This window comes from Heterocephalus glaber, unplaced genomic scaffold (genome assembly GCF_053883595.1).
Source record: "Heterocephalus glaber isolate CG9 unplaced genomic scaffold, H.glaber_assembly_v1.0 deba00001600, whole genome shotgun sequence".
Classification (NCBI taxonomy): domain Eukaryota; kingdom Metazoa; phylum Chordata; class Mammalia; order Rodentia; family Bathyergidae; genus Heterocephalus; species Heterocephalus glaber.
Genome location: NW_028258372.1, coordinates 17,233,081 through 17,257,550, shown reverse-complemented (window position 1 = coordinate 17,257,550; position 24,470 = coordinate 17,233,081). Strand labels below are relative to the sequence as shown.

General features: G+C 35.8%; 1 protein-coding gene and 1 long non-coding RNA gene across 11 annotated transcripts in view; one reads left to right on the top strand and one right to left on the bottom strand.

Moving 5' to 3' along the window:
- Tdrd5 (tudor domain containing 5) overlaps window positions 1-24,470 on the bottom strand; it is an 86,477-nt gene that overhangs the window by 8,735 nt on the left and 53,272 nt on the right. For 9 of the 10 annotated variants that reach the window (XM_021265345.2, XM_021265347.2, XM_021265346.2 and 6 more), the window contains 4 exons: window positions 24,011-24,166; window positions 22,030-22,137; window positions 15,444-15,614; window positions 14,588-14,731 (listed from right to left, as the gene is read on the bottom strand). In XM_021265345.2, coding sequence (XP_021121004.1) covers window positions 14,588-14,731; window positions 15,444-15,614; window positions 22,030-22,137; window positions 24,011-24,166 — 579 coding nt within the window. Of the gene's footprint in view, window positions 1-8,815; window positions 9,015-14,587; window positions 14,732-15,443; window positions 15,615-22,029; window positions 22,138-24,010; window positions 24,167-24,470 lie in introns of those variants that run through there. The other variant, XM_087194382.1, reaches the window with a different exon arrangement.
- Window positions 10,758-24,470, top strand: part of LOC147823115 (uncharacterized) — a 35,428-nt gene continuing 21,715 nt past the window's right edge. The window contains exons 1-2 of the long non-coding RNA XR_015444544.1: window positions 10,758-10,817; window positions 22,048-22,155. This is a non-coding gene — a long non-coding RNA (uncharacterized LOC147823115). The remainder of the gene's footprint in view (window positions 10,818-22,047; window positions 22,156-24,470) is intronic.

Sequence of the window (24,470 nt, the reverse complement as noted above, 5' to 3'; positions counted from 1 at the left end):
CATGTTTCATTAGCACATGTTTGCAGTACATAATAATTATTTTACTTGTGGAGAGTTGGTACATGTACATTATATAACTCAATTATTTTTTCATCTCCTTTCCCTTCCTTCTCCCATCTGGAAAAGAGCTCCCTGTTTTTTATTATCTATCTTTTATTTTTCTTTTTTATATTTTGGGTTTCTCATGTAAGAGAAACTAGGCAATTTTAAAGCTTGTGTATCTTTAGCATTATGGTCTCAAGATGAATCATTCGTAGGAAAATGAATACAAATTTATCTTTCTTTATGGCAGAGTAGTAGGTCATTGTGTATAATACCACCTTTTTTTATCAATTCATCTGTTGATGGAAATATAAGCCACTTTCAAGGTTAGACTGTTATGAATTGTGCTGCTATAAAAATAAGTATGTGTGTGCTAGCTCATAGGACATGTCTAAGTAAATGTAAAAGAATTGAAGCTACCCTCTATATATTATCAGACCATAGTGCAACAAAATTGGAGGTCAATAACATAAGAAAGCATAAAACTCTCACAAATACATGGAAATTGAATAACACCCTCCTGAACAACCAATGGGTCACAGAGGAAATTAAAGAAGAAATTAGACAGTTTCTACAAGTAAATGATAATGCCAGTACAAAATACAGGAATCTATGGAACACAATGAAAGCAGTTCTACACGGGAAATTAATAGCAGGGATGCCCATATTAGGAAAAGAGAGAACTCAGATAAATAACCTAATGCAGAACCTCAAGCTCCTAGAAAAAGAAGAGCGTGACAAAGCCAAAGCTCATACAAGAAAGGAAATTATAAAGATCAGAGCAGAGATCAATGCAATGGAAACTAAGAGAACAATACAAAAAAAAAATCAATGAATCAAAGAGTTAGTAGGTTTTTTGAAAGAATAAATAAAATCAATAAACCTTTAGCCAACCTTATCAAAAAAAGGAAAGAAAAGGCTCAAATCCATGCAATTAAGAACGAAAAAGGTGATATCACAACAGACCCAGCAGAAATCCAGAGGATCATCAATACCTACTTTGAGAGCCTGTACTCTAATAAAATGGAAAACACAGAAGAAATGGACAGATTCCTAGATACGTACAAATTACCAAAGTTAAATGAAGAAGATAATAGAAATTCTAAACACCCCAATTCAATGAGTGAAATTGAAAATGTAACAAAAAATTTACCAACAAAGAAAAGCCCAGGTCCTGATGGCTTCACTGCTGAATTCTACAAGACATTTAAAGAACTATCACCATTACTCTTTAAACTCATCAAGGAAATTGAAAGGGAAGCAAGGCTTCCAAATTCATTCCTGGAAGCAAGTGTTACTTTGATCCCAAAACCAGGGAAAGACCCAACCCAAAAAGAGAACTACAGGCCAATCTCCCTAATGAACACAGATGCAAAAATCCTCAACAAGATACTGGCAAACAGAATACAGAGGGTCATCAAGAAGATCATACACCCTGACCAAGTCAGATTTATTCCAGGGATGCAAGGATGGTTCAACATTCCTAAATCAATAAATGTAATACACTATATATGAGTCAAGGACAAAAAACATATGATCATCTCAATAGATGCAGCAAAAGCATTTGACAAAATCCAACACTCATTCATGATAAAAACACTACAGAAATTTCGAATAGAAGGTCTTTATCTCAACCTGATTAAGGCTATCTATGAAAAACCAACAGCCAACGTCATACTAAATGGTCAAAAACTGAAAACTTTCATGCTAAAATCAGGAGCAAGACGAGGATACCCACTATCACCACTCCTGTTCAATATAGTTCTGGAAACATTAGCCACAGCAATTAGAAAAGAGAAAGAAATAAAAGGAATAAAGATAGGAAAGGAAGAAGTGAAACTGTCATTATGTGCTGATGATATGATACTTTACATAGAAGACCCAAAAAACTCAGCCAAAAGTCTTCTAGACTTAATTGACAAATTCAGTAGAGTAGCCGGACACAAGGTCAACACTCAAAAAACAATAGCCTTCTTATACACAAATAGCAGACTCATTGAGAGAGAAATTCAAGAAACAATTCCATTTACAATAGCATACAAAAAAATGAAATATCTAGGGATCAACCTAACAAAGGAAGCAAAAGACCTCTACACTGAAAACTACAGCACGCTGAAAAAGGAGACTGAGGAGGACATAAGAAAATGGAAAGATATCCCTTGTTCCTGGGCAGGAAGAACCAATATAGTGAAAATGGCCATACTTCCAAAACTACTATATAGATTTAATGCAATGCTGACTGAAATTCCAACAATATACTTCACAGAACTAGAGAAAAACAATCCAAAAATTCATTTGGAACCAGAAGAGACCTAGAATAGCAAAAGCAATTCTAGGCAACAGAGACATGGCTAGGGGTATCAAAATCCCCAATTTGAAACTATACTACAAAGCTACTGTGATAAACACATCATAGTACTGGCAAAGAAATAAACCTGAGGATCAGTGGAATGGAAGATGCCAAAACAACTCCAGACACACTCAGCCACCTCATCTTTGACAAAGGAGCCAACCACCCTCACTGGAGAAAAGATAGCCTGTTTAATAAATGGTGTTGGAAAAACTGGATTTCAACCTGCCAAAGATTAAAACTAGACCCATACCTATCACAATGTACTAAACTAAGATCGAAGTGGATTAAAGATCTCAATATTAAGACAAACAGTAAACTTGCTGGAAGATAAGTTAAGTAGAACTCTTGAAGACATTGGCATAGGAAAAGACTTCATGAACAAAACCTCAGTATAATGGGAACTAGCACAAACAATTAACAACTGGGATCTAATCTTATTAAAAAGCTTCTGCACTGCAAGAGAAACCACCAATAGAGCTAAGAGACAACCTACAATGTGGGAAAAAGTTTTTAGCAGCTGTACCTCAGACAAAAGACTATTATCTAGAATATATAAAGAACTGAAAAACATCAGACCCCCCAAATTCAAAGACCCAGTTCAAAAATGGGGGTCTGAAATGAACAGACATTTCTCAGAACAAGAAATAAAAGCAGTAAATAAATATATGAAAAAATGTTCAACATCACTGGTCATTCGAGAGATGCAGATGAAAACAACACTGAGATTCCACCTCACCCCCAAAAGAATGGGTGCTATAAAGAAATCAACCAATAACAAATGCTGGCAGGGGTGTGGAGAGAAAGGAACCCTTCTCCATTGTTGGTAGGAGTCCAGACTTGTGCAACCACTGTGGAAATCAATATGGAGATACCTCAAAGAACTAGGACTAGAGGTCCCATTTGACCTAGCTATTCCGCTGCTGGGTATCTTCCCCAAAGAATTCAAAGAATCATACCACAGTGATATACGTGCACCCATGTTTATAGCACCACAGTTTGTAATAGCTAAAGCTTGGAAACAGCCCAAGTGCCCACCAACTGGAAACTGGATAAAGATAGGGTTTTTTTGTTAACAAAATGGAGTACTACTCAGTCATAAAGAATGAGAAACTAGAGACATTTATAGCTAAATGGATGCATATTGAGCCCATACTCTTAAGTGAAATAAATAGGACACACATGTGTAAATACCAAATAGTTTCTCTAGTGTGAGAAACTGAAAGTGTAAATAAGGATTAAAATGATTAAAATGAATAATTGATAATTTAAAATAGGAAGAAAAGGTCCAAAGGTGTAGGGGTGGTGGGAGGGCAAGAGGAAAGGAAAAATTAGAAGAAAAGAAAAAAATGGAAATGAAGTCTATGTAAATAGGGAAGGGTGGAGGTGGTGAAGGGCACACAGGTAATGGGCAAAAAATAAGAGCGAAGATACATCATGTACTGGTACAAGCACCCAATGATAAATGTAAATGCATTGTGTACCTAAAATGTACCAATAAAAGAATTTAAGGAAAGAAAAAAAGTATGTGTGTATCACTGCAGTATGATGTCTTTAACTCTTTTGGAAAGATACCTAGAAGGGGAATAGGCTGGGTCAAATGGAATTTCTATTTATAGTTTTTTGAGGAATCACTATACTGATTGCCATAGTGGTTGTACTAGTTTACACTCCCACCAACAATGGAGATGGGTTCCTTTTTCCCTGCTCAAGCATTATAAATGTTGGATAAAAACACATTTAAAAGTATTTCCAGGCATGGTGGCACATGCCTGTAATCCCAGCACTTGGGAGGGTAAGGCAGGAGGATCGCTGCAAGTTCGAGGCCAGCTACATACTGGGCTACATAGTGAGTTCAATGCTGGGCTGAACTATATATCAAGACTTTGTCTCAAAAAAGGCTCCCTCCCCCTCAAAAAATTAAAAGGCGAAAGATTTATACGATCTGAAGAGAAACCAGAGTATCCCCCCCAAAAATTAAAGGGGCTGCTGAACAAATCAAGTTAGGCAGGATTTCAGAACATGAGGTGGGTTCCATATTTACCTCAGTGTTTTTTTTAACAAGGCATTTTCCAAATCAGGCCCAGGGAATAAGGTGCACGCAGCAAGTGGCAGTCTTACTGGTTAAGGAGATAAAGATCAGAGGCTAGTTTGAGCCTGACAAAACAGCCAGATCTTGAGGGACAGCCAGAGAAAAGGGACAGCAGAGGAGTATAACAATCTGCTTGCAAATCTCTCTCACGCCTTGGCCAAGTCCTAAGCTGCAAATGGACAGTGTGAGATTCCAAGAAACCAAAAGAAAACTGCATCAGAGAGGCTAAACAAGATTAGCAAGGACATCAGGAGTCCTGTGATGCTGAACAGCTGGTGGAGTTGGAGCCCCAACAAGGTGAGAGGGCAGCAAACTCTTCAGGCTTTCAGTTAGTATGCAAAAGGACAAAATTAAAATTACAAACCACAAAGATTTAAGGAACAAGGACAAAGGTGAAACAGCATCCTAACAAAGTCTAAAACTAAGCCCCAAAGTATGTTAAGGTGATTTGCTGGTATCTGCTAGCCAGATGACAATTTAACCTTCTTTGGTGGAAGATACAATTTTTGCCTAATGTCCAATATTTGATTTTTTAAAAATCAGGAGGCATGTTCTTGCTCCTATTTCACTAAAAATAGGATTAAGTAAAAAGGGAAAAATAATAAATATTCTAAGCATGACTAACATCACTTGAGAAAATTATAGATTAAGTAGATGAAAGTAAGAATTTCAGGGCCAGGAATTTAGCTCAGTGATTGTGCCGCTTGCCTTGCAGGCGCAAGGTCCCAAGTTCGATCCCTGGCTATCAAAAAAAAAAAAAAAAAAAAAAAAAAAGAATTTCAAAATAATGTATTAAAAAATCAAATGATCATTCTAGAACTGAAAAATCCATCAGACAGAAGCACTGCCAAAAAAATTAAGCAAAATAATAGTCCAATAGATTTAGTCAAAAGTTCTAGTATCTTTTAAGTGGAATTCCAAGAGATAAATGTGCCCAAGTTTCCAAAACTTATAAAGCGCAACTTTTAGATTTCACTAAGTTGAGTGAACCAAAGTGGGACATGTCCAAAAGAAATCACGTATCTATATATATTAAAATCAAAGAGCTGGAAGATGAAGAGGAAAATCTTGAAGTCAGGAGAAAAAAAGACATTACCCTCAAAGAAGCAAGGATAATCGACAGTTTAATTTCTTTCTTTTCTTTTTTGAGGTTTTTTTTGGGGGGGAGGGATACCGGGAATCTAACTCAGGACCTTGCGCTTGCGAGGCAGGCGCCAGAACCACTGAGCTAAATCCCAGGCCCTTTTGAGGTTTTTTGAGACAAGGTCTTGCTCTATAATTCAAGCAGGCCTTGAACTCACTATGTAGCCCAGGTTGGGCTCGAATTCAGAGCGATCCTCCTGCCCACCCACACAACTGCTGAGATTACAGGCATGTGCCACCACTTCTGGCCTGACAGTTTAATTTCAACAGAAACTAGAACACAATGAAATGACATCTTCAAAGGGATAAAGGAAGAAAGTACCAGTTTAAAATAATTCCCCATTCAAGGAAGAAATCCATCAAAAAGAAAAATTAAAGATACTCTTCCTCTAAATCTGAGAAAATTTGTTGTTAGCAGAACCTAAACCAGAAGAAACAACAGTGAGAGTTCTTCAGGTTGATGGAAAATGATCCTTGATGGAATATATAATAACTACAGAAAGCCATGAGGGTAAACATGTGGTTAAATATAAATAAATTCTGTTTAAAACTTATATCATAGCCAACACTGAACAAAGATCAAAGAAATACTTATTTCTGGATGATTCTTCCATAGACCCAGATGGAAATAGGAAAACTTCCTAGGTAAGTACCATAAAGTTCTCAATCACCAATGTGGCAGGCCTCAAATTTTTTTTTTTGTACTGAGGATCGAACTCAGGACCTTGCACTTGCCAGGGAGGCACTGTGCTGTTGAGCTAAATTCCCAGCCCAAATAAACTTATTTTTTTCCTAACTCAATTTAATTTTTCTGTCACTATTTTCACCTCCATTCTGAAACCTACATTTTGTCCATTTCTTCTCAGTTTTAACTCTAATATCCCAGGGCTTGTGTAGCCATCCTGACTCCTTAGGGAGGCCTTTGCTATGTCTACAGTTAAGCTGTTAACCACTTACCAATGCAATTATTTAAATACAGGATGACCAAAAATTGCATATTTTTCATTAATTTTTATAAGATAATAAGAAATACAAAAATGACAATTTTATTAAGTTTATTCAATACATAGAATCGACTGGTTGAAATGACACCTGCTCAAGAGATTCTAAGGATAGTCAATATGTAAACAGATGTGCTGCCCAAGTGACACTTGGAGTCAGCTGTTAAGTGGTTAATGCCCATCTGCCATCTGTTTCTTGGTCTACCCTTAGCTCCTTTGTAGGAGCTGAGGTTAGGAAAAGTGTCTCCTCTGAAATTCTAAGCAAGCTATTTAAACCACCTCCTACCAGGCCACCTCCCAGTAGGGACATCAGCACTTATATTCAACTAACTTCCAAAGGCCTCTCTAGACATACGGCTTATGCATGATTCTTTCTGTACTGGTCAGCTTTCCAATTACTAGGACAAAATACCTGACCCAAAACTTAAAGAAAGAGAGGTTTATTTTGGCTTGTGGTTTTAGAGATTTTAGTCCACATTCAGCTAGGTCTATGGTGGAAACATCATGGTGGAAGGGGATAGCAGAGGAAAGGAGCACAATTTGTGGCATACAGGAAGCAGAGAGAAGGGGAAAAGCCAAGGATGAATGGGCCAGGGACAAAATATACTCCTCAAGGTCATGTGCTCATGACCCATCCAGACACACTAAGAAGTGTGCTTTACTAATCGAGTAGGAGTCTCTCAAGCCAATCAAGCTGACAGTCAAACGTCATATTCTACCCCTTGTCCAACTCCTTAAACCGTAATCTCCAACTATAAATAACAACAAAATTATAAGGTAACATGATGTAACTATCCTGTGTAAAAACCCAAACCATACCAATCCCTTCCCCAAAGCTGCAACAGTTCTAGCACTGCTCAAAATTACATGGTCAAGGTCACCACTGAGACTCAAAGCAAACTCTAAGCTGTGAACCTCTATAAAACTCAAAAAGCAAGTTACGTGCTCCCAAGGTACCAAATGGCATGGAGCAAACATTCCTATTCCAAATGGAGGCATAAAATAATAGAAAATAATTGGACCAAAGCAAGACCAAAACCCAGCAGGGCAGATATTAAGTCCTATAGGTCCATGTTTGGTATCTGGGGCATGAGGTGGCATGATGTGAGCTCCAAATGGTATAGGCAACCCTGGCCCTATACCTTGCTGATTACAGCCCACATGCTGCACTGAGGCTGGCTCCACTCATTGACTGCAGTTTTTGTCAGCAGATGTTCCATATTCCTGGCATCTTCAACTTCCTGGAGTCTCCACTGCAGCTTTGGCTTCACTCACAACTTCATGCATCACTGTCTCAGGGGCTTCAACCTGTCATACATTTTTGCCTGGCCTCTTAGGCCTGGCTTTGAAATCTGGGTAAAAACCTCCATGACCCCATAATGCTTACATTCTACATGCTTGCAAAACCACATGTGGACAAAATCATGTGGACAAAATCATGTGGACAAAGTCAAGGTCTGCTACCAGGTCCAGCAGTAGCCAGGCCCCTTGGAACCATGGCTGCAGTGGCCTGTTAATGGCCTGAGCACAGTGAAATGAATCCCAAGCAACCAATTCTCTGGATGGCCCTTCTTGAGGAGGGGTAGCTCTTCTCAAATGGAAAGTTTACACTGATCCTATGATGGATGGGATCTTGCTGATTCCTGACATGCTCTTAAGGCATTTGTCTTCTTGTCCCAGTTCATAGTACTTGATTTCTTAATGGGGCTGGGCTTCAGCAAGCACATTTCCATTGGCCTCAGTTTTAATGTGCTTTTTTTTGCCAAGCAAAGTTCTTCAAATCTTTCTGCTCTGCTTTTTGAGCCCAGTTTTCACTATAAGTATGGCTACCAATACATACCATAGCCTGAACATTGGGCAGCCTTGAAATTTCCTCCACCAAACCAATTAGTCCAGCACCTTAGCCTCTCATAAAGTTCTATGGCATGAAGAAAATGCAGACAAGGTAACACACATGGCCTCTAATCCAATTCCCAATAGAGTAGTCATTTCCATCTGAAACCTCAGGAGCAAATCTTTACTGGCTGCATTCTTACCCACATATTGGTGTTCTGAACAACCCATCAATCTCTGTGTACAGCATTCTAGGGCTTCTTTAGTATGCATTTCTATACCTTTCCAAACTCCTCCTATAAACCAGTTCTAAAGGCTTCTGGATCACATGATCAGGTATAGTCATAGTAATGACTCAACTCTTGGTACCTGTTTTCTGTATTGGTCAGCTTTCTCACCACCAGGACAAAATACCTGACATCCACAACTTAAAGGAAGAGAGGTTTATTTTGGCTCATAGTTTCAGAGGTTTTAGTCCTTGGTCAATTGGCTCCAAAGCAGAAATATCATAGCAGAAGGGCACAGAGGAGGAAAGCTGCTCAGCTCATGGCATCTAGAAAGCAGAGAGAAGGAGAAAATCCAGAAAAGAAGGGGCCAGGGACCAGATATAGTTCCCAAGGTCATGCCCCCATGACCCATCCAGACAAACCCACAAGTGCTTTACTAATTTCCTAGGCACCTCTGAAAGCAATCCAACTGATAGTCAAAATTAATGGTCACACTTTCAGTTGCTACTAGGAGACCCAAGAAACTTGACAGCAGCCTCAGGACCCTCTTATACCATGCAATTGTGTCTAATATATCGCTGGTACACAATACCCCTATGATAGATGTTGCTCTCATAAACACTCTACAGAGAAGCAGGTTGCTTGGATCCTCTAGTCTCAGACTCCCCCCCCAAATTCATAGAAAATCAAGTAGTATAGGGTGTGACAGAGTGAGGCACATGGTTTCTACCTTTTCTTCTTCTCCAACACATTCTCTCCTGCATTTGAGAGCATGTATGAGAAAGGAAAAATATGCTTTCTGTATCATTCTTTGAGTAAATAATTTGTGTCACTCAGATGTGATACAGCTTTAAACGTTGAGATTAGAAATGCTACCTGTACCTGTCTACAGAAATAGATGCCTTTATGTTAACTGCCAGAACTGGCAACTTTAGCAGGCCAGGCAGAAAACATGTATCAGTGAAAAATATAAGTGACCTTTTAACTCACTCTGTTCTCAAGAGCTGTGGATATTAAACAAAATAGACCATTACAACCTTACGTGACTAGAGCCATGGAAAATGTCTTGGATCATTACTCTCTGTCCTTGTAAGTAAAACCAAACCTTGACTTTAAAAAGGAGTTTCTTAGCTCAGTGGTGCCGCACCTGCCTTGCAAGCGCAAGGTCCTGAGTTTGATCCCCAGCGCACACAAAAAAAGGCATTTCTGAACCTAGTACAGGAGAAGCTGCTTCTTTCCTCTGTCTCCTCTCTCGTCTTATGATAGGAAACTGTTTTTGATTACTTATGATCTTTTGGGGGAATTCTTAAGGGAGAAATGTCTACACATATCTATGTACTCAGTCCTCCTCCAAACAGGAATAGCTCACTAATCTCACAGGAAGCATGAGAACTGCTAGTCCACATTTCTTTGCTAGAAAGAATTCATGTTGTTGATCACTTCAGAGTGGCCCTAGCTCTTGCTGCCTGATTCATGGGTCAGGGGGGCAGGGTTGTTTTATGCTTTCTCTATCCCTAAGCTGAGGATTTTCCTGCTCTCCCTGAAACTGGGTGAGTTTATCTTTGGTAGGAAAAATAGCTTGGGGTCCAAACTATTTTTTCAGACCCAAATTTGTCATTAATGAAGCTTGTATTATAATCCCCATTTGGATTGTGCCTAATCTAATTTGAATAAAACAATATGAAAAGGAGAAAAGGGAGACTAGACAGACATATGCTATCACCTCACCCAAGAGTTGTTAAGAACAATGAACACATGAAAAATATCAGTTGCTTTATAAGCACAGAAGGTAGATATTCCAAAGGACAGAGCATGGTACTCAGAGCAAATACTCTTGAGCCACACTACCTGAGTTTGAACCCCAGCTCTGCCACTTACCAGCTGTATGACCTTAGACTAGTCACCTAATTTCTCTGTGCTCAATTCTGTCATCTGTCAAATAGACATAGAGATGATGACAGTACTTGCCTCAAAGGATTTTGTGGGGATTAAGTGAGTTAATATTTATATAAGGTTTCAGAATTGTGTCTGATACTTATTACTAATCTGTATTATTATTTTAGGACATTCAAACAGGTATCCTTGTGTTATTAAAGAAAAGGGACAAGGAAGAAGCTTGACACCAATTGGTAAGTTCTGGAGTTTGACACTAGTTTCCTAGTTTGAAACTGGTATGTAAAATGGCTATTATAATCTGGAATTTGTGTTGTAACATGCCAGAAGTACTCTCAATAATGCCAAGCATAAACAAGAATCTATAAATTATGTGTGCCAATGTAATAATTCAGAGTTTTTATAAACTTACGGTTCACTAAAGAAAATGTTTTATCATATGCATATTTTAAGAACCCTTATTCACTGTTATAAGTAAAAAGGTAACATAAAGAGAGGGTATGTGTTCAGAACCAGTGGCAGAAATGGGAAAACCCATACTTAATTATAAGTTCCTTATATGGTTATAGATGCTGGTTTATCTATCATTATACCTGTTTCTCCTATGGAGCTGGGGATTGAAACCAGGGTCTCACACATTCTAAATATGCTCTCCAAGCTATACACCAAGTGCCCCTCACTCCCAAATCTTTCTAGTATCTAGCATTTTACTTCAGCTATGAGATACTGTTTGATTCCTGTTTCTCAAGGTTGAAAACAGAATGTCTTCATTTTGCATCCCTTGTACTTTAAAAAGTAGGTCTTCAGAGGAGACTACTTTTCTTCCTAACATCCTTTTGCTATTCCATATTTAATTATAATATTCAATCTTTAATATCCCATATTTACCCAAGAACAAATAAGCCTTATTTTGAGGACAGAGGTGGAATTTCCCATAAAAAATAAGAACCCAGGTTTTTCTGCTCATATTCTAGCACTGTACTTGGCAGTATAAGCAAATAATAGTAGTTTTTCTACATACTGGGGTTAAAATATTACTGTATTTTAATATTGAAATGTATACATATATAGCCACAGTCTCTAAAACTTTTGATAAACAATGCTACAAAAAAGTTACATCTACACAAGCTCAATGCAAACCTGCAAGGGTGTGAAACAGAAAGTGCAAGGTCTTCCTAACATTTCTTAAAGTACTACCATACACATTTGGGTCTAGGATAGTTGGATCCTCAACAACAACTGAAATTCCACCCTTACCTAAGAGTACAAACTGTACATATAGAAGACGTCACAATGAAATCTAGGAAGGAGGCTAATGACTTGATTTAAAAGTTAACTTAGTTATATCTCCAAAGTGAAACAGGGTAAGTAGTCTGTTGTCTTAGAGTAGGAAGAGAAAAAGGGGTAAAGAAAACTTTAGGAAGAAAATATTCCTTAAGAATATCTTCAGAAGTTCATGATACAGTAAAGAATTATTTCACCTTCTTAAATACTCTTCACAGGAAAGTAGTATAAAACTGTGTGAGAGAAAAAGTTTGAGGACTCATACTTCCTTATTTCAAAACTTATTTTAAAAATTAAGGCAATTAAGACAAGATAATTACTGACATGTGGAGAGACACACAGACAACAGAATTAAGAATCCAGAAATAAACTAAAGTATCTATGGTCAACTAACTTTTGATAAACGTGGGAAAATAATTCATGAGAAAAGAATCCTCTTTTCAATATTTAGTACTTGGACGACTGGATCTTCATATGCAAAAGAAAGAAGCTGGGCCTTTAATCTCACACTGTAACATAAATTCTCAAAATGGATCAAAGGCCTAAATGTAAAAGCTCAAACGATAAAATTCTTAGAAGAAAGCCAGGTGTAAATCTTTGAAACCTTGGATCAGGCACTGATTTACAGATGTGATACCAAAAATTCAAGTAACCAAGAGAAAAAAAATTAGATTTAATGAAAAAACCTTTATGCTACAAAGGACACCATTCAGAAAGTGAAAAGATAGCCAAGATCAAGGGAGAAAATTTTGAAAACCACATTATTTGATATAGAACATGTAATAAAGTGTTTTATTATTACACTTGAATAATAAAAAGACAACACACTTAAAAGTGGTCAAAGGATCCGAAAAGACATTTTTCCATAATAAGCACACTAACAGCTGCTTGTCATCAACCACCAGGCATGTGCAAGGCAAAACAATAATAAGACATACTCATACCCACTAAGTATTGGTGAAAAGTGGAGAACCTGGAGCTCTTATCCCTGCTGGCAAGAATATAAAATGGTTCAGCTGCTTTGGGAAACTGTATAGTAATTCCACAAAATGCTAAAAACAGAGTTCCATTCCTAGATATACATACATACATACATATATACATAAATATATATAACTGAAAACATGTCTACAAATTTGTACTTGAATGTTCTCTGCTGCATTATTTGTAATAGTCAAAATGTGAAAACAGCCCAAATTTCCATGAGCTGATGAACAAATAAAATGTGTTACACTGTACAATGGAATATTATTTAGTCATTAAAAATGAAATACTTAGCAGCTGAGCAGGGTAGTCTATGCATGTAATCCCAGTATTTTGGGGATGACAAGTTCAAGCCCAGCCTAGACAAATTAATGAGACCCTGTCTCAAAAATAAAATAAATAAATAAAAGGCCTAGGGATCTGGGTCAGCGTGAAGGCCCTGGCTTCAATACCCAGTTTCACATGTTCTCAGCAGCTTGCGAGACATACATGTTAAAAAAATCTACAATATGGATGAACCTTGAAAACAACAAAACAGCATATATAGTATAGTATGGCATTTATAGGAAATGTCTAGAACAGGAAAATCTGGAAGAAAGTAAACAAATTAGTAGTTGCTTAACACTGTGGGAAGATGCAAGAAGGGGTATAACTGCTAATGGGTATGGAGTTTTTTCCTAGGGTGATTAAAATGTTATAAAATGGATTAGTGATGACTATACACACATATATGCACATCAAATTGTGCACTATAATGGCACATTATATTTCAATAAAGCAGTTTTTTCCTCCCACTCTTTAGTTTTTTACATCCCTATTCCTTTCCTGCACTTTCCCCTCCCCCCTCCCTTGTTCCCCTTCTCATTTGAATATTTTCTTCCTTCTTTCCCATATCTATCCACCACTTTGGTTCTTATTTATCCTTTGGGTTTCTCACACCAGAGAAACAATGTGATATTTAAATATGTCCAATTTATTTCACTTAAAATTATGTTCTCAAGGTGCATCCATTTACCTAAAAATGTCTCAAGTTTATCCTTTTTTATGGCAAATAGTACTCCACTGTACATAAAAACCAGATTTTCTTTATCTAATCGCCCACTGATAGGCATATGAGCTGTTTCCAAGATTTAGCTATTATAAATTGTGCTGCTATAAACATGAATGTGCACATGTCACTGTTGTATGAATAAACCTGTTATTTTTTAAAGCTACATAAGTATTATATTTGGACCTAAAATGTCCCTCAAAGGCCATTTTCTGGGGGCTTAGTTGCTATCTGATGGGCTTTTGAAGGTGATTGGATCATGAGGGCTCTAACTTCATCAGTGGATTAATCCACTGATGGAGCCATAATTTGATGGTATTATTAGGAGCTGGGCCTAGTTGAAGAGAATGGGTCATGGGGGCATGACCTGGGAAACTATATCCTGTCCTGGGCCTTCCTCTCTGGCACTAATTCTTTCTGGCTATACTCCTAGCTGCCATGAGATAAGCAGCTTCCTCTGCCACCTCCTCTATCCCTAATACGGAGGTTCAATTGGCTTTTTAATCCTAGAGTCATGTTTTTCTTAAGTGATGAATAAATGTACTAATTAAAATTAACTTGAAAATCAACATATTTTATGCACATATATCCTACCAACCACCAAGGGAGGAACCATCAATCACAATTATACTTCCTAAGAGTCAAAGTACTTAGTCAAAATTATCACAATAACATTCATTAGACATTTACCTTTTCAATCTTGGTTGTACCAGTATTTTTTTCTTGAGCATTCAGCCCTACTGGTTTTTGAATTTCTACTTTCATTCCATTCATAAGGGTTGAAGGTTGCTGTAAATCATCCCATTTATCTTTGAGTGGAGAAAAACAACAATCCTATAAAGAAAAAAACTACAAAATAAACTGACAAATAGTGACATATGATCCCCCAAAAAGTACAACATGGGCAAAGTAAAGTTAAGGGAAGTAATATGTATTAAACACAAAAAGGTATTTATTAACTTCCTTGCTTTAATGGCTTATATCCAGTATCTTGAATTCCTCTGAATACTTGGATATTATAAAATAAATATAACTCTGGAGAATTTAATACCATTTTCATGTCTAGATGATTTTTCATAATCTAGCAGTTAAAAGGCATACATACATTGGAGCAATTTAACTGCAGATATTACTTCTCATAACCAATGGAAAACAAATTTCAACTATATAGCTAGGCACAATATTAGCGAACACTCTCAATGGAGAACCCCACGGTCATATTACAAAACTAATGCAACAAAAATAAAGTTAGAGAAAATAATTTATAGATTGTAAAACTTTGACTAAGAGCCAATGATTAAACAAAAATCATAATGCTTGAAAGAAGAGATATGCCTATTCAGCCTGTTTATATTCCTCTGCTGCGTCCTGTGTCCCCTTACCTACCACTGTCATTCACATACACATAAACACAATCATATAACTTTTTGAATTATGGTCTGACAAATCCTTTTGAATTCCCAAATATATAGCTTTCTTGAAGTTCGGACAACTAAATTTCATTTTCTCAACAGTGATTTGCTTTGTATTACTCTAAGTATCTAACCTTTCGTGCTATTTCTTCACATGATGAATATTGTTTCTTTCCACCAAGACTTGAGGTGACTAGATGGGAGACAGCATCGCCTTCCTTTTCCATTTTCAGCCAATTCTCATCCCAAATATCATCACCTATGGTCACTGACTCCAGGCATGGCATGCCAGTGGGGATCTCATCCTAAAATGTATCAGAAAACAAATAAAAACTATCATTTATAATTTCTATCTGAGCACATTTTTAAATTTGGGTTCACACTTTTCCTCACTCCCAAACAAAGATGGAAGTTTGAATACACAAATGTATTACTTTTTCTCACCTAAAGTGCTACCAAAATAAAAATACAGACTTAACATATAAACTTCATGGTCAGAAAAGAAAACATCTACATTCTGGATACAGGATAGCAGACATCTGATTAAGGTTAGCAGACAACTGATTAGGGAGCCCTGAGCTGGTAGTGGGAAAGACTGAGAAGCAACCCACATCTATACCAGAGATACAATGAAAGCTCAGAAATTTTACTACAGGGCTTTTAGAAGTAAGGGGGTAAAATGGGAATGAAAACAAACAGTACCAGATGAAAGTGGGAGAAGCAGTTAGATCTGGAGATATCCTGTCCTATATCTCTTCCACCTGGTGGAAGACAAAGAGGGTCTTCTGGAGAAAGAAGAGGGATTGTTGGAGGGTAAAGCTGAGGGTAAAGCAAGCATAAGGAAAAGAGGAATTAAGGGAGGACTTTTATATACTGAAAATTCAGACTCTGACCCTCTTTTCAGTATCGCAGGAGAGAGACAAAAGGAAAGAATACAGATACAGCTATAAAGATTACCCAATCTGAACAGAGGAAAAAAGACTAGAAAGAAACCTCTAAAAAAATTGTCACAGACTTGTAGAACAGTATCGAAATATTTAACATTTGTATAATCAAAATTCCAGAAGGAAAAGAGTGCAATGCAGAAAAATAATTAGGAGTACGGCTAAATCAAAAGACATAGATGAAAATTCATAAAGACCCAAAAAGAAAAAAAATACATAAAGACCTTAACTCAAACTGATAAAAGCCATTTATGACAAACTTACTGGCAACATCATACTGGAGAAAAACAAAGCATTCTCTCAAAAATCATGAACAAGTCCCAGGTATCCACTTTCATCACTCTTCTTCAATTAGAGTACTTGAAACTTTAGCCATAGCAATCAAGCAAGAGAAATGAAAGGGATATGAATAGGAATGGAAGAATTCAAGCAATCCTTATTTGCGGATGACATGATCTTTTACATATAAGATTCCAAAATAATTCCACCAGAAGACTCTTTAGCAAAGTGGCAGGACACAAAGCAATTTACAAAAATCAATAGCATCCTTGTATACTAATAATGAACCCAGTGAAAAAGAAGTCAGAGAAAAAAATCCCATTCACAGTAGCTTCAGAAAAATTTAAATACCCAGGAATTAACCAAGAAAGTGAAAGCTCTGTCTAAGAAAAACTATAGTAGTCTAGAAAAAGAGATTGAAGAAGACATTAGGAAATGAAAAACTATCCCGTTCAATGGGCAGAACTAATGCTGTCAAAATGGCCCTATTACCAAATATGATACATAGATATAATGCAATTCCAATCAGAACACCAACAATATTCTTCACAGAACTAGAAAAAAAATTCCTAAAATTTATATGGAACCAGAGGAGACCCAGAATAGTCAAAGTAATTTCAAGCAAAAGGAGCAGAGCAAGAGGTATTACAATCCCAGATTTCAAGATATATTGCAAAGCTACAGTAATAAAAACAGTTTAGCAAACCCTAAGGAGAATAAACCCAAAGAAATCCATGCTTTAGATTATAACCAACCTGCTGAAAATTAAAGACAAAGAAACTCTGACATGTTCTTTATAAGAGAACTACTAATTATGGTGAATTTTGCATCAGAAACCATAAAGACCAGAAGAAGTGGACTAAGAAGAAAAGAAACAGCAAATGAGATCTCTGTATCTAGAAAAAAAAGTCATTCATATTTTTATTACTATTATTTTTGGTATCAGGGATCAAACTTGGCACCTTGCGCTTGGAGGCAGGCGGTGGAACCACTGAGATAAATCCCTGGCCCTCTTTTTAATATTCTTTAAAATTTAGAATGAATACATTGCCAGTGAAGAAATATAAGATAACTCATTATCAGAAGACCTATTCTAAATGAATTGCTAAAGGAAGCCCTTTGGACAGACATACCAAAATGAAACATTGGAAGTGGGAAAAAGAACAAGTAACAGAAAAGAAATGGGTAAATATGATACACTATTGTCCTTTTAAAATATTTTAGAATATGTTTAAAGGTGAAAAGCAAGAAACAAACTTTCAATATATGCAGGTATATTACATATGACAAGCACATTATAAAAGGGGCAGAAAGGTATAAAAGATTTATATGGTGGTAAGATATAGAATGTCATTTGGTGGTAAATTACAGATTAGGTCTACTGTAAAATGTAAAAGATGTATATTGTAGGGCCAGGGACTTAGCTCAGTGGTGCTGCTGCCTGCCTCGCAAGCACAAGGTCCTGAGTCAGTAAAAAAAAAAAAAAAAAAAAAATGTATATTATCATTCTTAGAGTAACCACTAAAAACACTCAATACAAATAAAAAAACCAGATAAAGTAAAACATTAAAAATTTTTCAAATAACCTAAGAGGCAACAGTAAAGTGAAAGGTGAGGAATAAAAATCATGAAAATAAAAAACAGTAATACAGTAAATCTAAAAACAATCACATGAACTATAAATGGTCTAAACATACTAATTAAAATTGTGATTGCTGGAATGGATTATTTTTATTTTATGAAACAAAAAATAAAGAGTAACAGTTAATAAACTGCATATTATATCTTCAAAGCATTACTCAGAGTACAAGACATGGACAAAAATTCTTAAAAAGAAATAGATATTAGCACAAAACTTTCTTTTCAATGAAGAGAAACTAGTAGTATAAATGAAACAATTCACAGCATATACAGTAAAACCTTGGATTTCAAGTAACTTATTCCATGAGTGTTCCACAAGACCAGCAAACATTTCTAATAAATTTTAACTTGATAAATAAGCTATATCATACAATATGAGTAGTATGTGACACCAAATGTCACATGATCACAACTGAGCCAATGGTTCCCTCCCCTAACCTCCATCCTGCTGTAGGATTGTAGGTGATTGGCTTCCAGCCACATGATGTTATGGAGGAGATCTTGTCCGCAGAAGAGAAGGAGAAAAAGTCAGAGGAATCCTTCAGTTCAAATGAGATTAGGGAGAGGTGTAAAATGTGAGAAACAGTGCAAAATTTTGTAGAAAAGCACCACCCAAATAAGGGTGTAGCAGTCTGGGCAATAAATCTGTTTAATAGCAATGCAATGTCACATTTTTGTGAAATCTTCAAAATTTCACATTTCAGTAAACAGGTGGAATACATTTTGGTGACTATGATCAACAACAACAGACTGTACACTTGAAAACTGGTAAGAGTAAAATCTAACTATTCCTACCACAAAAATGTGAGACAAATACTTAAACAGCCTGAACTAGCCATTCCACCATATATACATAAGTCAGTTTTTAAAAATAAAGAATAAAGATCCATAAAAATGAAGCAAAAATGGAAATAGAATCAATTTAACAATCTTCACTAGAAAACAGAAAAGAAGCAACATTTCCAGACCCATTTTATGAGGTCAGCGTTACCTTGATTAGAAAAAAAAAGCAAAGACAACACAAAGAAATTACAGACTAATAGTGCTCATGAAAACAGACAAAAAAAATCTTCAATAAAATATTAGCAAATTGAATAGAATACAATAGAAAAAAAGAATTCACCATGGCATGTGGGGTTTATCCTAGAAATGCCAAACTAATTCAATATTTGAAAATTAATGTAATACACTGTAGTAATAGAATAAAAAAGAAAACAATGCTATCAAAATATGTAGAAAACAATTTAACAAAAATTCAAGAACAATACATGATAAAAATCTTTTAGCATGACAAGGATGTCTGTCTTGCATTCCTACCCAACATGGCATTTGAAACCTTAGCCAATGCAAAAATAAGGCAGGATTAAAAAAGTTAATAAGAAGTAAAACTGTATCAATTTGTGGACAATAACACCTATGTAGAAACCTAAAGTAACCTACAAAGGATATAAGGGCAATACAAAAAAAGCAAAAAATAAAAACAAAAAAGATTTCTATATATTCACAATGAAAAGAAAAAGAAAAAAAAAATAGCACCCAAAACAAATTACCAGGTATAAAGCTAACAGAACACATGCAGTTTGTGAATACTAAAAGTCAGCATTCAAAGAAAACAAAGCCAAATTAATGGGGAGATGTATATACTGTGTTCAAAAATTAAAGGCATCAACTTTCCTCAAAGTTTTCTATATATTTAACACAATTCTAATAAAAATTACAGATGTAGCTAAGCAGATTCTAAAATTCACAAGGCTTACAATGTCTACAGACATTCTGAAGAATAAAGTGGGAAGAATCTTATTACCTGATTTTAAGAGAGATTATAAAGCCAGTAATCATGACAGCATGGTATTGCTGAAGGGAAAGACACAGATCAATGAAGCACAACACAGACTCTAGAAATAGACTCATACAAGGGCCGGGAATTTAGCTCAGTGGTTCCGCCGCCTGCTTCGCAAGCGCAAGGTCCTGAGTTCGATCCCGGTACCAAAAAAAAGTTAAAAAAAAAAAAAAGAAACAGACTCATACAAATATGGACAACTGATTTGGGATAAAAGCTTTAAAGGCAATTCAATGGAGATAGGATAATCTTTTCAATAAATAATGCTAGAACTGGATAACCATATTCAACAAAATGAACCCTATCCTATATGCCTCACACCTTGTACTAAAATTAACTTGAGATTTCTCAACATTGCAAACACTGTACTTAATAGAAAAAAGTGATACACTGGAATTTCTCAAAATTAAAAACTTCTGCTATAAGAAAGACCGTATTAAGAAAATGAAAGAGCTGGAAGTGGAGGAATATATTCGAAAATTACATATCTGACAAACACTCAAAACAAAACAAATGACTCAATTAAAAATGAGCAAAAGACTTGAAAAGATGTTGCACTAAGAAGTATGTATGGACAGCAAGTAAGCACACGAAAAGATGTTCAACATTATTAGTCCATTAGAGAAATGCAAATTAAAGCCATGCTGTGATACTACTCTACACCAATTAGAATGGCTAAAATAAAACTTACTGGCAATATCAAGAGCTGACAAAGATGTGTAGCAACTGAACTCTGATACTGCTGGTGCAAAGGCAAAATGGAACGGCTTTTCTGGAGAACAATTGACAAACATTTAATACATGACCTAAAAACTTACTCCTGGGTATTTTTCCTGTATGAATGAAGCTTATGTTCACAAAAACCTGTATACAAATACTTTTAACAATTCTATTCATAATTACACTAAACTGTAAACAACTCAAATGTTCTTCAGTGGGTGAAGAGCTATCTATACCATAAAATACCATCCAGCAGTCAAAAGCTTTGATCTGAACTACTGATACATGCAAGTACTTGGCTGAATCTCAACAGTACTATGCTGAATGAAAGATGCCAATCTCAAAGGTTATATATTGTATGACTCCACTTATGTAATAGCCCTGAAAATGTAAAACTAGAGTGAGAGAATAGACAGTGATTGCTAGGGGTCAGGAATGTAGGGAGACATTATAAAAGGGTAAGTCCAAGGGAGTTATTTCAGACGATGAAGCTGTTTTTCATCCTGATTGTGGTATTGGTTACACAAAACTGCACAAGTATTAAAACTGACAGGTATACCAATAGATACTCAATTTTGCTGTATATTAATTTTAAAAGAAAATATTAAAAGTTATGAAGGAAAGGAAAAGGTGTCATAGCATTTACACAGTCATAATAAAGTAAATATTGAGTGGTGGTCTAATGGAAAACTTGATATATTAGTGGGGGAGGGGACACAAAGGCTATGCCTTGTGTGTGGTGAGATAAAGAGATAAAAGAGAACTAAATTTTCATCTTTCATTGTGGGAAGTTTATAGATACTTAAAAATGAAAAATCATGAAATATAATTGTGGTATTTAATTAAAAAGACATGAATTGCAAAAGTAGTAGCTAAAAGAAATGTAAACAGTTGTTCTGGGAAACTGGAAATGTAGGAAGGGTCAGGCGTACTGTAGGCTATATGTACATCAACATTTGATTAAAACAAAAATATGTTCTCCAAAATAGTTGTAAATACCTTTCCTGGTGGGTTTTACCTACTAATGTTTCTCAATACTAGTGTCTAATCACTGCATTACTCTTCAAGATAGCCGAAAGCTGTGGGATAGAAACTCACACATGAGAGTCAGACAACACTTTTTCTTTTCTGTGATCAAGGTTATGCTGGTACAACTTTGGATACGGTGACTGTGGAAGAGGGAGATGCTCTATGGTACTGAAAGCAGTGGGGCTGAAAGAGCTATTTTATTTCATTCCTCTTCATTTTGAAGTAATTAATTATGTTTTTTAAAAAAACTACTTTGCCTTCTCCTACCTCACTTTCTTCCTTCAGATCCTTTGGCTCTGTGATGGACCACTTTGGATCATCTTCACATTTCTTCTGAATTTTCAAAGAACTGAATTCAGAATCCTTTAATGGCTCCTTTGACACAAATTTAAGGTGAGTTAAAGACAGATTATCATTAGCACATTGCTAGTAGATATGAAATCAATATTATTTTATCTTCTATGTTATAATGCTGTTTCCAAAAACTACATGCCTTTAAATTTTGGTGGGAATTTTTCACCATGGTTCATACAAATGCTACTTTATTTTTTAACTTTATTCATAATCCTAGGCCTTTCAATTATGTTAAACAATTTCAGTGAACAGATTTTTTGGTTTTGTTTTGTTTTTGGTACCAGGGATCGATCTCAGGACCTTGTGCTTGCGAGGCAGGCAGCAGCACCCCTGAGCTAAATCCCTGGCCCTGTTGTTGTTTTTTGAGACAGGGTCTTGCTATGTAGTTCAGGCTGGCCTTGAACTTCAAGTGATACTCTGGCATCAGCCTCCCAAGTGTTAGGATTATTGGCATGCGCCACTATGTTTAGCTGTTAACAGACATTTTTGAGCATATATTATCAAATGTTTATAGGATAGCTCTTTGGTTCTAAAGAATGAATCAGGCCACAGCTCTAAAGGAACTAAAAAATAATGTGAGAAAACACACAATCAGGTAATTACAGTGGAGTCTTTCTGAGTAGAACCATCACAATGATCTGTTGAAAAGATTGAGGGAAGATGTCTTAGAAGAGGCAATGAAGGAAATAATACAAACTGTTAGAGCACTTAAAAGACTATTAGGAATTAGCAAGGCATCGTATGGTAGGTGGTGTGTGTGCAGCATAAGGGAGCCTTGCTACCTCAAAATACAGATTATGGTGGGAGAGCAGACTTTTATCTTTTTCTCTTGTACAGAAAAGTCTTATTTCTAGGACTAAACTATGATTATCTGAAGACATAAACAGATAAGATATTCTAAAAATGTTAAAGGTTAATTCACTGTTTTAAGATGAGGAAATATTCTTCTATTCCAGTAACAATGACTAAGAAAAATTCAGGCCCATAATGAGCCAAACAAATTCAATTCATTTGACATTAACTAGAAATTTAAAACCTTTATATGGTTTTGAACACACAGCAGGAAATACACATATTTTGCATAAGATGCTAATCTGTCAGTAGTCAAAATGGCCTTGCCTTTTTAACTTTTTAAATAAACATCTACTTTAAAAACTCTTATCTCTATAGCTTTAAAAGTCAGGATAATATATATTAAACCAAAAAATTACATTGTATTCAAAGAAAATAAAAACCCTTGTTGTATCAACAAAAACCAAAACATTTTGACCCTCAAACACATCCTATATTCTCAGCCCAGTACTCATTGTCATGAGGAGTATCAGATTTAGATTACATGTTTATTTGTTCAAGCAACATTAAGTTCTTACTAGGTACTCTACTGTCCTTTTATCTATAATGTACCAATCTGGTAAAGTTGTTATGAAGATTAAATCAGCTAATATATAAGTGCTTAGAACAGTGCCAGTGATGTAATATAAGTTTAATAAATATTATTACTTAGGTGAGAAAAATATGTAATAAAAATATTACAGTAATATTGTTTATTACTGGGGGATGCTGGCAAAATGTTTATAGAGAAAGAAAGAAATAAGACTTGAAAAAGCACCTGAGTAGTTCAGGGGGAAAAATGATTAGCATTTGGACTGGAAGGAAAATCACAACTACACAAAGAAACCACGAGAATTTAGTACAGAGAGAAATCATCCAGGAAGATATACAACTAACGCACAGGCTTAAACCAGCAAATAAAGAGAGACAAGGGAACCATTAAGATCACTGTGTAAAATTTCCTAACTTCTTACATTTTGAAAGCCTCAGTTCCCTCTCTATAAAATGAGGATAACTAAGATTAACAACAGAAATTATAATAGTACTTTCAAAAACCTCTTACCAGGGTATGTAATTCATTCTCTTTAGACTGTGGACTTATCTTTCGGTCTTCATTAAAATAGTGGTGCTGGGAAAGATAACCCAGGTCTGTCAAGACATCATCCAGCCCTCCAATGGATTTAGTGTATAAAGCTAAAGGGTTTAGGTTTCTGAAACCCTAAGATTAAAAATAAAAAATAATAAAAGAGGAGGAAGGGTTTAATTATATAACGAAATGAGAGAAGGTGAAAAAGCACTTCATAATTTTCAAATGCCATGGAAGTACACTCTTTTAAAATTCAACAGTCAAGTTTCTCCATATTGACACTTTTACCTAGTTACAAAAATTAACATCAATAGTCTTTTTTTTTTTTTTTGTACCAGGGATCGAACTCGGGTCATAACATCAATATTAAATGATATAAATATCACTATCAATAATTATAAAATAAAAGTCTTCTTCTCAGAATGACCTTAGACCC